We start from the raw sequence: 13,675 nt of genomic DNA on the forward strand, positions 1-13,675 counted from the left end.
GCTTATATTGCTGCATGTAAATAAATAAAATCTCATATCAAGTATCACTTCGAAATACCCCAGGCAGTGCTTGGTAGTGGTCTGGTCTGTATGAAAGAAAAATGTCCTGCATCCAAAGTGTCCTTGAGAAGTGCATTACCTCTCGGACATAGTTACTTTGGGACTTAGATCAACACTTGCAGCCAACCTCACTGATTGTTTATGCTGTGTATTGTCCCCTGTCCATTCTGCCACGCCTTGTAAGAGTAAGAGATATGCATAGCATGAGGAGTTGAGGGATTACTTTAAAGTGTATCGGTTGTTTTGCACAAAACTAGTCATTCACCCAAGTCTTGCTTCCCGACAGCCCTCAGAAGATGTTTTAACTTTTTGTTTTAAAAGTCCATGTTTTGCATGTTAAAACGAATCTTTTCACTTTTGTTTTCACGCTAGATTAAAAGAGCCTAATAGGTGTCTTCAATTATGTTTTTTCCTTGCCTAAGTGGACTTCGATGTTCTACTTTTAAACAGGAAGTCCTCAATGTTTCTTGAGTGAGGCAGCAAGCGATCAGATCAAGCTTCAACCTCCCGCTCAGCTGGCATTACATCTGCATTGGACATGTTATCTCCTGTCAACGAGCTAATTAGTACTTAAAAAGCACATAAATGTCCAGTATAACAGGGCGCACTGTTCTTTTCTCAAATAAAAGGTTGACTCCTATGTAAAAGTCTAGCTTTTCCCCTGTTTACCAATACGTTTTTTCCCTTTTTGTCAAGTGCCTTCAATCTTTGAAACACAAAATAATATTATGGAGAGGTGAGAATACATTAATTTATATCACAGCAGCAAATAGAAAATAAAGAGTTGCGTTTGATCTCACTTTATACTAACAAGAAAATGCAACGTATCTTTGCTGGTGTAATAAATAAACAAACTGCATTCTATGTTCGCCCCTTATATCATTTCCTGTTTAGGGGGTTGAAGATAGTTCGAAATATCCCTATGTAAAACCAATGTTTTAAAAAGATAAACACCTCATAGATATGAGTACATTTGATTGACAACCCCAGGAAATGTGAACACATTAATAGGAACGTTTTTGCCAAACATGTATGTTTTCATTTAGCACACTTCATTAATTCCCATTCGAACATACAGTTTTATTTATGTCACATGACTATCAATTAATTTCGTTTTTCAAATCACAGAGTGCTTAGTCTTTTCGGTTACGAGTTTTTCTATACTCTGTGTCCTCTTTTCTTTTTATTCCGTTTTCATATTCAAAGTGCCTAATGCTATCTTTATTTATGTTTTACAATGTAAAGTAATACCTCACCTTAAAATATTAATTTACCTGCGTAATGTGTTTGTAATGTTTATTTGTGACGCTGAATTTTACAAAAGCCGAATATTGTTTTCTTTCAACTTGCAATCAGATTGTGTTTTTGACATCGACCATCATAATTACAAACACAAAAACCTTTCTTGTCAAAGACTCTTGGAGGTACCCAAGAATGTCTCATTTTCAAATCTCATTATCAAATGCTTTTTGTAATCCTCCATTGGCAATGAAATATTGATTTTGGTAAAGTTATCTTTCTTTGGTACTACAGGATTTGATATGGTAATTAAATAGGTTTTCTGAATGAGGTGAAACTCCAGCCCTGGAGCTGAGGCACATTTCTCCGTGGACAGATGTGCACAAGTGATCAGGCAAAGAGCCATCACTCACTGCAAGGCAGTGGACTGACCCGTGTCTCTTGCTGTGTGCTGTGGTTGGTGTAAGAAAAATGTGAATAGCTCAATAAGTTAATATTTTTGTATTATTTGTGATTGCATCAGGCTGGCAAGATACTTAAGGCTGTCTCTAAGCCAGACCTAAAAATTATGCTGGAGTGGCAAGAGAACAAGTACCCCCTTTTTAAGCATTGTTTTACAGAAAAAATAATGCCCATCATACACTATGAGTCAGGGTCGATTCTCACCTACTATAAATATTGTGCTGAGGAAGCATAATAAGTGTCCACATTGAATTCAGTGTTATGTGGTATCATAAATAATGTTATTTGCAAAATAATTCTCATCAGAAAGTCACAAGAATGATAAAGCCCCTAATGTGAGCAGATATCAAAATTATCATCAGGATAATACACCCTTTTCCTGTTAGGAACTAAGCTGCAGGCAAAGGAAGAGAGAGGTGACAGTCTGGATATGATCTTTGGCACAACTGAAATGAAAGACCCAAAATCTAAACACGTTTCAATAAGGCTGTATTGTGATAACCTTGATAGCAAAGGCCTTGGCCGAAGGGAGTCACAGGAGAAAATATATTGGGTATTGTGTGCAGAAAACAGTAATACATTTAAATAATCAAAACAAATTAAATTGAAGTTGACTGTACCAAGAGACAGGTCACACAGGTTATTTGCTTCTCGAGAAGTACATTCCATAGTGATATTGTACAAGAGGGTAACACTCCTAAATATAATTTACTACGAATTACTGATCCTCAGTTTACTGTGACAATGCAAAGCTCTCTATGCTGTTGTGCCCCAGAGTAATGTCCTGTGTAATTCAATGTTATCAGATTTTGTGTCTGTGAATGTAGCAAAGGAAAATCCTATTTAATGTGTACAGAAAATTCCAAAATACTTGCTCTGCCTGGAATATATGCATCAGGATTCCTCTGACACTGAATATGCCAGTCAGAATTTCAGTAAGGGGAATGCTCGAACTGAGTTTTTTTATAGTGATATGAACAGCAATGAATCGGTTGTTTGAGTATCCTCCAGTGGATCACTGGTGCATTCATTTTTCTTTTCTGTCCAAGAATCAACATTTCTGTTAAATTATAACAGTCCAGGTTTGACTCCTTTGATTAAAAAATACATTTTAACATTTTCCAGCAACCTTCAGACCAAACTTCAGTACACCATTTCGGCTTAAATCTCTTGTGTGAAGAGGAGGCTTACGTACAAAATATTTAAACTTGTAGAGTCGTTGCAAGTAGTTTTAAGACTTACCCCATAAAAACCCATTTCAGACCGTTTTCAAGGAAAAATTATCTTCTTAATGAGCTAGCCGAAACACACCCCCTGTCCGTCACACGCAATGAGCGACCTATTTCCTGTGATAATAAACAATTTCAGACCATTGATCTTTGTGCACCTTTTTATATTACAGGTTTTAGGTTTTCAAGTCAATATTTATTTTAAGTGATTACACCCTATGTAATGTTTACATTTTGTATGAATAAGTCTAATAACTTGATAACGTTGTGTCTCCGATTCTATTTGTCAAAGAAGTTCAGAATGTTATAATGTAATCGCACATAACCAACTCAATTGTAGACCCATCTTAACCTTGTCCTTTTCAGTGGCATTTTTGAAAAGTGCATGGCTGTCTTCTTTATTAAATCACTGCCGCTCTGGATAAAGGTTAAGTGAAAAGTATGTCTTTCTAAAGTGAGTCTTATTTATTCTATTGAAAAACATGAATCTTTTCATTATTTTCAGTTACTGCCTTTGCTGTTATCTCAGGAGAAATGATCTAATATCAGCACAAGTTCATAATGTATGAGCTCCTCCTCAGTGCAGAAGCAGGTTCTATATCATTCCAGTGTTCGAACAAAAGAGTTTGATGTTTGAAATTATACACCCTTTTACTGTTAGGAACTAAGCTGCAGGCAAAGGAAGAGAGAGGTGACAGTCTGGATATGATCTTTGGCACAACTGAAATGAAAGACCCAAAATCTAAACACGTTTCAATAAGGCTGTATTGTGATAACCTTGATAGCAAAGGCCTTGGCCGAAGGGAGTCACAGGAGAAAATATATTGGGTATTGTGTGCAGAAAACAGTAATACATTTAAATAATCAAAACAAATTAAATTGAAGTTGACTGTACCAAGAGACAGGTCACACAGGTTATTTTGACAAGTCTATGGTTTTGTGATATGAGCTATGTGCTAATGTCACATTGCAAAATGTCCATTTGCATGAGTTGCAGCATGACCTGCCTAAGGGTTTTAAATTAGACAGGTTTCTATTTGCAACCCAATTTGCTTTGCTACAAACAAAAAGATGGTGGCCTGCAAGGAACAGTAAATCACCATTTGTGTGTTTGCATTCAGAAATGGAAATCTTTTTTTTAAGCAGCCTGTGTTCCTTAGAGGGACCACTGCTGGTTTAAAGAAAGTTTCTGATTTGCCAACACATCTGTAGAAGCAGGAAATGGTCTACTGAACCCAGTGCCTACTCTCCTCGAGGTCATTGAACAGCATCCAGGAAGGGATGCCTTCCCCTCTATGAAGCAGTCTTCACCTCCTTGGAGGTGTTATGTAACCTATTAAAGGTTTGTAATTTCAATTTCAAGTGTGGCCGCAAACCATTTATACTGCCATACCGATTTACAACTAGGGGAAAAACCCTTTCACACTCCTTCCTAATTGATGCCTAAACCAATTTTGAAAGTTGTAAGGGATACTCTGACTTGCAAATAGGTTTCATATACACTAAAGTCCGTTTTGTTGTTGCAAACTCTGTGGTTCTGTTAGTTGCTGTAATTGTCATCACAAAATGGATTTGTACATCTAGAATAAGAGTTACAACCAAACTTAGCAGATAAGCATTTGATAAATGAAATAACAAAGAAAGTAAACTAGATGTTATGATCAAATGCTATAAAGAAAATAGAAATAATTGCTTGAGAATATCATTTTTGGTATACCAAGACCCCTGGTACTATTGGGCTACCATATCGTCTCATGTGGCCTCTCTTAAATGAGTGGTGATCTTGTATAGTCAAAGTATTTGCCGTCAGACTTTGAATGTTTTTTAAACACACATAATTCCAGTGGAAAAGAATGTGTCCAGTGAAAGCTCAGGCACAGTGGATGCAGTGAGCAGATGGTCCTTCAATAGCTGCAAGCTCTGAGCCAGACAAGATCAGATCCAGAGGTTATTGGATACTTTTTGTTATTTTGTCATGGTCTTTTATTCAAAGAATGAATCTTGAAGACGTTTTTCAGTTCTGTAGAGGAAACCATGGGGACAGGATTGCCTTTGCTGGTGATGAAGGGGTAACAACTGGGAAGCACACTTATAACAACCAAAGTCATGAGTGGCATGACTTCTATCACCAGAGAAGATGACATCCTAAGTGTTAATGCCCTGAGGAAATGGTGGAAATGCTGGCAAATAATGTCCAAGAGCAGAGGTGGCTTGGAGTGGGGGCAAGAATCTATTTCAAGGCATGATGCATGACACCACCTTTGCATAAGTGACAGAATCTATTCAGTGCTGCACTTAAGTCAGCTTTCAGCACTAAATTCATGTTTTGTGTGAAATTGATCAATGCTGTCATTTGCACCACTTTACATGAAATTGTCCTGCTTTCTGTTGCATGAGTGCCTGCACTAACACACAGTAATTCTGAACCTTGGTTTAATGTAATACAAGCCTGAGAAGTGCAAACTGGAGAATCCAAAGATGGTGGGTAGCTTCCTGTTCTAAATAGAGACCATCTCCCTTTCTGCATCCTCATAATTATTTGTTGGTCACCCCGGGGAGAAAACAAAGGATTCATCAACCACATAGCTACTGACCACCTGTGGTAACTGGGAATGGAGAGCCTGGGAATTCTACGGAGCACTCTCCCACAAATAATGGTTGGGACACTATACATATTTAGCAGTTTTCACCTGCTGACTTTTTTAACAAGATATTTGGCAGATGGTCACTTTAGGTCACTTAATGAATTAATACAAACTACCACATTAAAATTCTCCTGACTGGGATTAGCCATTCTAATATCTTTTTAATAAAATAGCCAAATGTATTTGGATTAGAAATAAGAATCATGTTTTTGCTATCAACAATCTGTGATCAGGTGTTACATCCCAGTTAAGGATCAGATTTAAATAATTTCAAGTAGATGTTGGCTACAATATGTCTGGTGTATGATCACAGCCTTCACCCCTACTATTTTTTTCTGATTATGTTTCTGCTGGCTTTAGGACTATGGGGCACTTTACCGCTGATAAGCAGTGCGAAAGTGCATGTACTCACTTCTTAAAACATGTTAACATTATCTTTGTCCCCAACTTGCATATTTAATGTACTTGTAAATCCCTAGTTAAGTGGTATTACATGTGTCCAGAACCTATGAATTAAATGTTACGAGTGGGCTTGTGGCACTGTTGGAACGTCCACTTAAGTAGCCCTTTAAATATTCCTCATTCTACCACTGCAACTTGTGGCCCTTTCTAACTGCCATTTAGACTTGGCAAAATAAATCTTCTGCCAGGCCCAAAACTTCACAGAATAGTCCCTAAACTGCCCTCGGGGCAAGATGCAATGTATTTAAAAGGAAGGACATGTAATTTTAAGTTATGCATGCCCTGGTAGTAAAAAAAGTCAAATTCATTTTTACATAATTTACGTATTTAAAATCAATTAAATCATTAAGTAAGAATTCATAGTTAATATCTACTTTCCAACCTAGGCCCTCAAGCCTAGTAGCCGCAACTAAAATAGAATTAAAGTAGAATTAAAATAAATAAGTATTCCATAATTTTAAATTCAGGTAAATTATTAATTCACAAATTATATTTAATAATTTAATAATTATTAATGTATTACGTCCCACCCAATAACCCTACAAAACTAGCATTCTGCAACTAAAATAGAAGTAAACTAAATGAGTATTCTATAAGGTACATAATTGAAATCAAATAATTAACAATGAATAATTATTACTTCATTACTATTTGGACCCTACACTTCTACACACCTAACAGCCCACAAATAACATATTACAAAAATAAATATATAATACAAAAATAAATAATACATGATTTACATAATAAATATCAATCTTATAATTACATCAACTAAATAGTTCACACTCTTAGTGTAACTTCCCACCCTATCCCCCTATAAGCCCAAGCCACTACAACACTATAAATTACTATAAAAAATTAAATAAAACATTCGAAATCACTTAAAATGATGATTTATATCAAAGAATAATCATCATATGAACAATAATAGCACATAAAAGTAAAATATCAATGAAAATACATTCAAATTATTGAAAACAATGTTAACATTATTAATATTCTTTAAAACAATATTACATACCTCAAGAAACCTATATTCTTGTCAACGATATTTGTGCATCATGATATTTGTGAATCACAATGTTTGTGTATCATGATATTTATTTTCTGATATTTCTGCCTGATATTTTTAAAACAAGGTTTTGTGCAAACACTACCTACTGCAGGCTAATCATGGCCCTATCGCTAATGGTGGCATATTGTCAGCATCTTAAGTATGATAGTACTCATTTTTGCCATAATGCTGACTTTGACGTGTTTGGCATGATGGCCCAGACTCCTGATAAATGTTGACAGTTCATCCAGTATTGTTTGGAACCATTCACATTCAGCTGCATGAAAACAAAGCTATGGGACCACATTTCACTGGTTAAGACAAAAAATACCCTTTGCATCTTACACTTTTGATGTAGGCCACCCCAAGATGACTATTTAAACACTAGACTGTGCTGCTATGCTGCTACCCAGGTTAATATCTTCATTAGGTCCCAAGACTGTAACTCACAGTGCACTGGACTTCACAGCCCTCTGCTATTCTCCTTTCCAGGATTAGCGTCCAGGTATCCCAACCAGATAGCTTATACTGCAGCCACCACCCCCACAGTAGGTGTTGCATTCATCAGGGTCCTGTTTCTTTCCATTCACTGGCATTTGTAAGATCTGGGAGCCGTCGTGGTCCAGAGGATTATGAATCTCATGCTGCCAAACGCATTGTCTGTCCACAGATGATTCTATTGCAGCTATTGCAGCATTTTGCTTCTGCTTTCACTACATAAGAGTTGTGTAGAAGGTAGTGATTTTCTTTTAGCAGAATCCTTTATTAGGTGTAATGTGGAGCGTGTGAAGAATGGATGATCTGCATCCTTGCAAATCATTCACCATTACATAGCACCACATTTTATAAGTTAGGGTTTATTTGGCTCTGTGCTGTTAGTGACTGAATAATTTCCAAACATAGTGACTAGAAACTGATGAATATGGGCCACGATTTGCTAAGGCTTTGCACAGACACAAAGCAGTGCATGCTATTTACATTCCAGCACAAAAGATATTTTGTCCCCTTAAAGGTGTCCTTTTTCACGTCAAGTAATGCTCTGTGCTGTTTGTGCCAAGTGGGCATTGCAGATAATAGCACATAAAATTAAATTTTAAATATCAACTAAAACACATTAAAAATATGGAAAACAATATTAACAACATTGATATTATTTTAAACGATATTACATACCTCAAAAAACCTATATTCTTGTCAACGATATTTGTGCATCATGATATTTGTGTATCACAATGTTTGTGTATCATGATATTTATTTTCTGATACTTCTGCCTCCTGATATTTTTAAAACAAGATTTTGCGCAAACACTACTACTCCTGCTAATCATGATCGTATCCTTAATGGAACAGCACAAAAAACATACATTTTAATGTAAAGCCCAATATGGGAATTTAGTAAGACCTGGCTTAGTGTAAAAAAAACGACTTCTTACATAAACCAGACACAGACAAGGGGAAGTGTTTTAAATTCATGGAAAAAAACAATGTGTTGCATTTGTGGTGCTGTGCTCAGCACGCATACAGTGTGTGAGAAACCTCTGAGTGTGTCAATACAAGAACGATTGTACTGAGAATGGAAAACGTTGTTTAGTATACATACTACACTAGACACGCAGAATCACCTTAGCCTTCTTTGTGTCAGTTCAGGGGATGATAGCAGCAGCAGGCCAATATTAGGAGATGTGCTTTACACCATGTTTTCTCCCTTGCTTAGTGAGCTCAGCAAAGTTGGATGCTGTGCTGTGTTGCATGGAAAATTTGTAAATCTAGACCCTAGTTATAGTGACTTTAGCATTTCATCGGGAACATATTATATTGCACTGTAATTGTGTTTGTTTAGCGTATTCTATTCCTGATGAGGTGCTTATGGTGCTTATGTAATTTACAGCAGGTAGCACACTACTCTAGAACACCAGGTTAGTGGTTAATACAGTGCTTATTGGTAGTTGTTGGGTATTGGAATTAGTCTTGTGCACTCAAGGAAATCACTCAGACATTTGAAAACTTGATGTTATACATCCCTAGCAGGGTTGGTGTACTGGGGTTAGGGTAATTCTCTCATTGAACAGAATCTTAAGACGTGTGGAAAGTGTTGCTCAACCTTTATGAAGCTGACTTGAGTGAAAGGGCTTTCTGGGATGTTTGTGGGATTCCCACATGGGGATCCTCACCAGTCGACCCCACCAGCCTGCGTGAATGTACATGCTACACCTCTGTATGTCCATATAAAGCAATGCTTTTAACCCATCGCTTTAGAGTCTATATTACACTGGGCATTTTATGCAAACACAAAGAAATACAATGTTTTTCTTTTACTGGTTGTACATTGTTTACGTTTTAAACTTGAGCTAGCATTTTATCATGCAATCTGTTCATAAAGGGGTTACAAAATGTCTACACCTTCAAAAACAGCTGTTAGACCTGACAGCCTTAGGATGGTCTTCTCCCCAACCTTTTGCCTGCCTTCCTCCATTTTCTGACCTTGTTTTAGCTGGCTTTAGGACTCTGTGCACTTTACCATTGTTAACCAGTGCTAGTGTTTCCCTCCCCCCCAATAACATGGTAACATTGGCTCATACTCAAATGGCATATTTCATTTACTTATAAGTACCTAGTAAAGTGCACTACAGGTGCCCAGGGCTTGTAAAGTAAATGCTACTAGTGGGCCTGCAGCACTGATTGTGTCACCCATTTAAGTAGCCCCTCAACCATGGCTGGTCATTGCAGAGCCTGTCTGTGCAGTTTACACTGCCACTTTGACCTGGCAAGATAAACCTCTTGCCAGGCCTAGACCTTCCTTTTATATACAAATGTCTCCCCTAAGGTAAGCCCTATATGACCCACAGTGCAGTGAGATGTATGTAAAAGGCAGGACATGTACATATAACTGTTACATATACTAGTAGTGGAAACCCTCTAAATTAATTTTTCACTACAGCAAGGCCTATCGCTCCAATAGGAGAACATTGGGATTACCTTATTACATCTTAGAAGTGTAATTCACAATCAGGAACAAATAGGTTTGTTAAGTTTCTGGACTCACAATTTAACCTATGGTGAAGTCGGATTTTAAACAGCAGTTCTGACAATTCCACCTTTGGAAAGTCAGCATTGTTTTACTTTAGCCATTTGGTGTCTACTGCCTGTCCAATACCTGTCTGGGGTGGGGTGACAGCTGGGCTTGTGTATTCCCTCTAGACAGCCACACACAAAGGGATCTTTTGGGGGATTGATAGGCTATCCACAGCCTGATGAGCCATCCTGGGCAGGATGGGTGGGAAGGGTGGGCCTTACCCCTGAGAGCTGCATACCACCCTTCAGTGAGCCTGGAACCATGGCAGGAAGGGAGGGGCTCTGTACACTTCGAAGACCGTTCTTTTAAGTCCCCCCCACTTCAAAGGCATAACTTGACCACTGCCACCACTAGCTCAGTAGACTCCTGGACCTGTGGTTGTGCTGCTGTGCTGCTACAAGTACTGCTACTCTGCTGGACTCCTGCTTTGCTGAGCTGACCTGCTGCCTTCTTTCTTGGGAGTAAGAAGGACTTGACCTGCATCTCTCCATCCCAGAACCAAAGTGACTCCAAGGGTTTGCTGGCTTGTCTCCTGTTTTCAAATTCTCAGAAACACAAAAGACTTCTAACGCCCCTGCTACAGCTCTTGGGCCCATCTTCAACCAGCTCTTGATCTCCAAGAGGTGCCCCTCCACTCCTGTGCCCTTAAAATTGTTTTTGTGGCTCCTGATACTCAGATTTTGGGCTTCATGAACGGGCCCACTGCACAGCTGGTGCGAGAATCAGCATGAGCCACCACAAGTTAGTCTCTGGCACAGCAAACATTGCTGCTCGCTACCAGGGGGCTCCAGTCTGACCCTTCCACATCACCCAGCCGACTCGTTGCACCCACTGACCACCAACAGCGATGCTCTATTTGCTCACAACTAACTTCTTCCCCACAAATGCATTTCTTGGCTCATTTCTGAGACTGTAAAACTTCAGCAGGACTTACCTGGGACTGTATCCAACTCATGCCCCATCGTGGTCAGCCTGAACTTTTGGATTTACTCCAGTCTAGCGCTACTAGATATTCCTAGTTGGCGCTTTATGCTTTTCAGAATTATATTGCATTTTGATCTTTAAAAATACTTATCTCAACTTCTGCTTATTAGATTTTAATCATTTTGGTCTTTTTTTACTCATAAAATTAACTCTATTTTTCTAACCAGGCATGGTGTCCTTTTGTATGGTGTTTTCACTGTTTGCAGTGTTGCACAAATAATTTACACATCGCCTCTTAAATTGAGCCAGACTGCTCTGTGCCAAGCTACCAGAGGGTAAGCACAGGTTAATATAGGTTGTGTATCTGACTTATCCTGACTAAGATTGTGGTTTCTGCTTGAATAAGGTGCAGAACTCTGCTAACCAGAAACCCGATTTCTAACAACAGCATATCAAAATGATCAGACCAGTGAGTTGTTTTTCTAACAATATACCTCTGCATTTGGTACCAGGCCCAGATGGGGAACCAAAAGGATCCCTGGCAAGAATGCTCAAGCCATTCCCACTACCTTCATCTTCTCTTGCAATCTTTCTTTCTGTCCACCCATTCTGTCTCTCCTTCTACCCTCAGTCTCTTCTCTGCTCTCTGATTTCTTTTTCTCCACTTTCCTCTCTCTGTTCTCCCCAGTGCTTAATTTGTAAATAAAAAGGTGCCGGTGCTCAAAGCTCTCCTCTTAAACACATGGCTGCTCCAATTATAAGTGCAAGCACATAATACCGAGGCAGCGTAATCCTGAAGCCACCTCGGGCCTCTTCAATTCATTTACAGCCACTCCCTTCCCCTTCACCTCACTATTGCAGCTTTCTGCTTTTCCCCTTTCTGACGCTTTTTTGTTTATCTCTTACTCCGTCTTTCCCACATGTCTTTTGCTCGCAGTAAATGCTTGAGACAGAAAACTAAGCGCCGACCCTCACAAATAAGTGCTGGTGCTCTGCACCGGAACCAACAAGCACAAATTAAGCACTGGCTCTCCCTCTCTCTATCACTCTTGAAGGCTTCCCTCTATGCTACAATTAACCTCAGAAGCTGGGGAAGTGAAAAAGGTAGCAGACGCTGCCCTGGGATTTGGCCTCCCAGGACTCCAGCCCACCCGGGAAATGCCTGGAGCAGTAAACGGCCTGTCCCACCTTGTTTGGTACAGATATATGCCCACCCTGATATGTTAAGAAAAACATTCCGCTTTTTCTGTTGACAGATTTATGGATGTTTTATAGTTTTTGTAAATTCGTAACTGCTATTCCGTTTCTTCTGGGGGACACCAGCTGGGTTTGTGACCTTATGCTTTGTGATAGTTTTGGACGGGAACTTCTTCTGAGGGGTTCGGCATTAGCTCGTTATGGGCATGACCCAGGTCTAAGAGAACTATACTAGGATATGTGACACTCATTCAGATACATGGCAACAAACAGGATCAATGCAGAAGCCAATGTGTTTAAGCATCATGATACAATCATGATAAATGGTTTCTAGTGAATAACCTAGTATCACTTACACAAACTTCACTCCCACTAAGCGTTATATAATCGATGCGCGCCGTGCCCTCCAGTTCAGATAAAAAATTTAAAAAACTTATAGTACCTTCATTGTGCAAAAATACAATTTTTGCACCATTCAGGCAGTGCGAATGTGTTATTGAAACTAGTCTGCCTATTCGTCTATTCAGGGAAAATCGTACTGCGCTGTTGCAGAATTGCATGTTCTGGCCTGGCCATTCTTGTAACATATCATCAATGTGTTTCGAAACGTTCTCGTTTTTACGTAACGATTGTTTTGTGTAATCGCAGTGTGTTTTGTTTCCTTGCAGTTTTAAGTCCTAAAGTGATGGGAATAGCCATTGCAAGGTATGATTTTTGTGCACGAGACATGCGAGAACTGTCTTTGCTGCGGGGCGATGTTGTGAAGATTTACACGAAGATGACTGCCAATGGCTGGTGGCGGGGTGAGGCAAATGGAAAGGTAAGGGTGGCTGTAGTGGCGAGCCCATTCATGTTCCCACGTCTTAAAATGAATAACTCACCCATTAAATGAAGTGCACCATTATATCCCATCAGCCCGCTTAAATTATGTTCTAAAGTGCGTTTCTAGGCTACATTTTCAAATCATTATTTTGTGTTTAGTTTTCCAGTACATTCAACAAATACTGTTTAATATGCAATAGATGTTGGCATTTGGGAAATGGGAGTGTTGTTTCTGTAGTTAAAGAATTCTGCTCTCTCAGTACATTCTCGCAGGAATTTATTAAGTGGTCCTAGCTCTGCTCCAAGAAAAATGTGTACAATCTACTCCTAAGACTTGCAAAAATATGTTATTTAAAGCAACCTTCAGACAGTGTGTGGTGTAATAAATGGATGAATGAAAATGGTGAATGTAAGACTGATGGATTGGTTTGTAGGTTGAGCCACGCACCGAGATATGTGGGCCACGTTACAGTCACAGCAGGGCCAGATCAGCCATTCATTCTCC

General features: G+C 38.9%; 1 protein-coding gene across 1 annotated transcript in view; it reads left to right on the forward strand.

Annotated features, from left to right (window-relative positions):
* VAV3 (vav guanine nucleotide exchange factor 3) overlaps positions 1 to 13,675 on the forward strand; it is a 1,144,177-nt gene that overhangs the window by 1,086,586 nt on the left and 43,916 nt on the right. The window contains exon 26 of the mRNA XM_069232407.1: positions 13,017 to 13,168. Within this exon, the coding sequence (XP_069088508.1) occupies positions 13,017 to 13,168 (152 nt within the window). The remainder of the gene's footprint in view (positions 1 to 13,016; positions 13,169 to 13,675) is intronic.

This window comes from Pleurodeles waltl, chromosome 4_2 (assembly GCF_031143425.1).
Source record: "Pleurodeles waltl isolate 20211129_DDA chromosome 4_2, aPleWal1.hap1.20221129, whole genome shotgun sequence".
Taxonomy (NCBI): Eukaryota; Metazoa; Chordata; class Amphibia; order Caudata; family Salamandridae; genus Pleurodeles; species Pleurodeles waltl.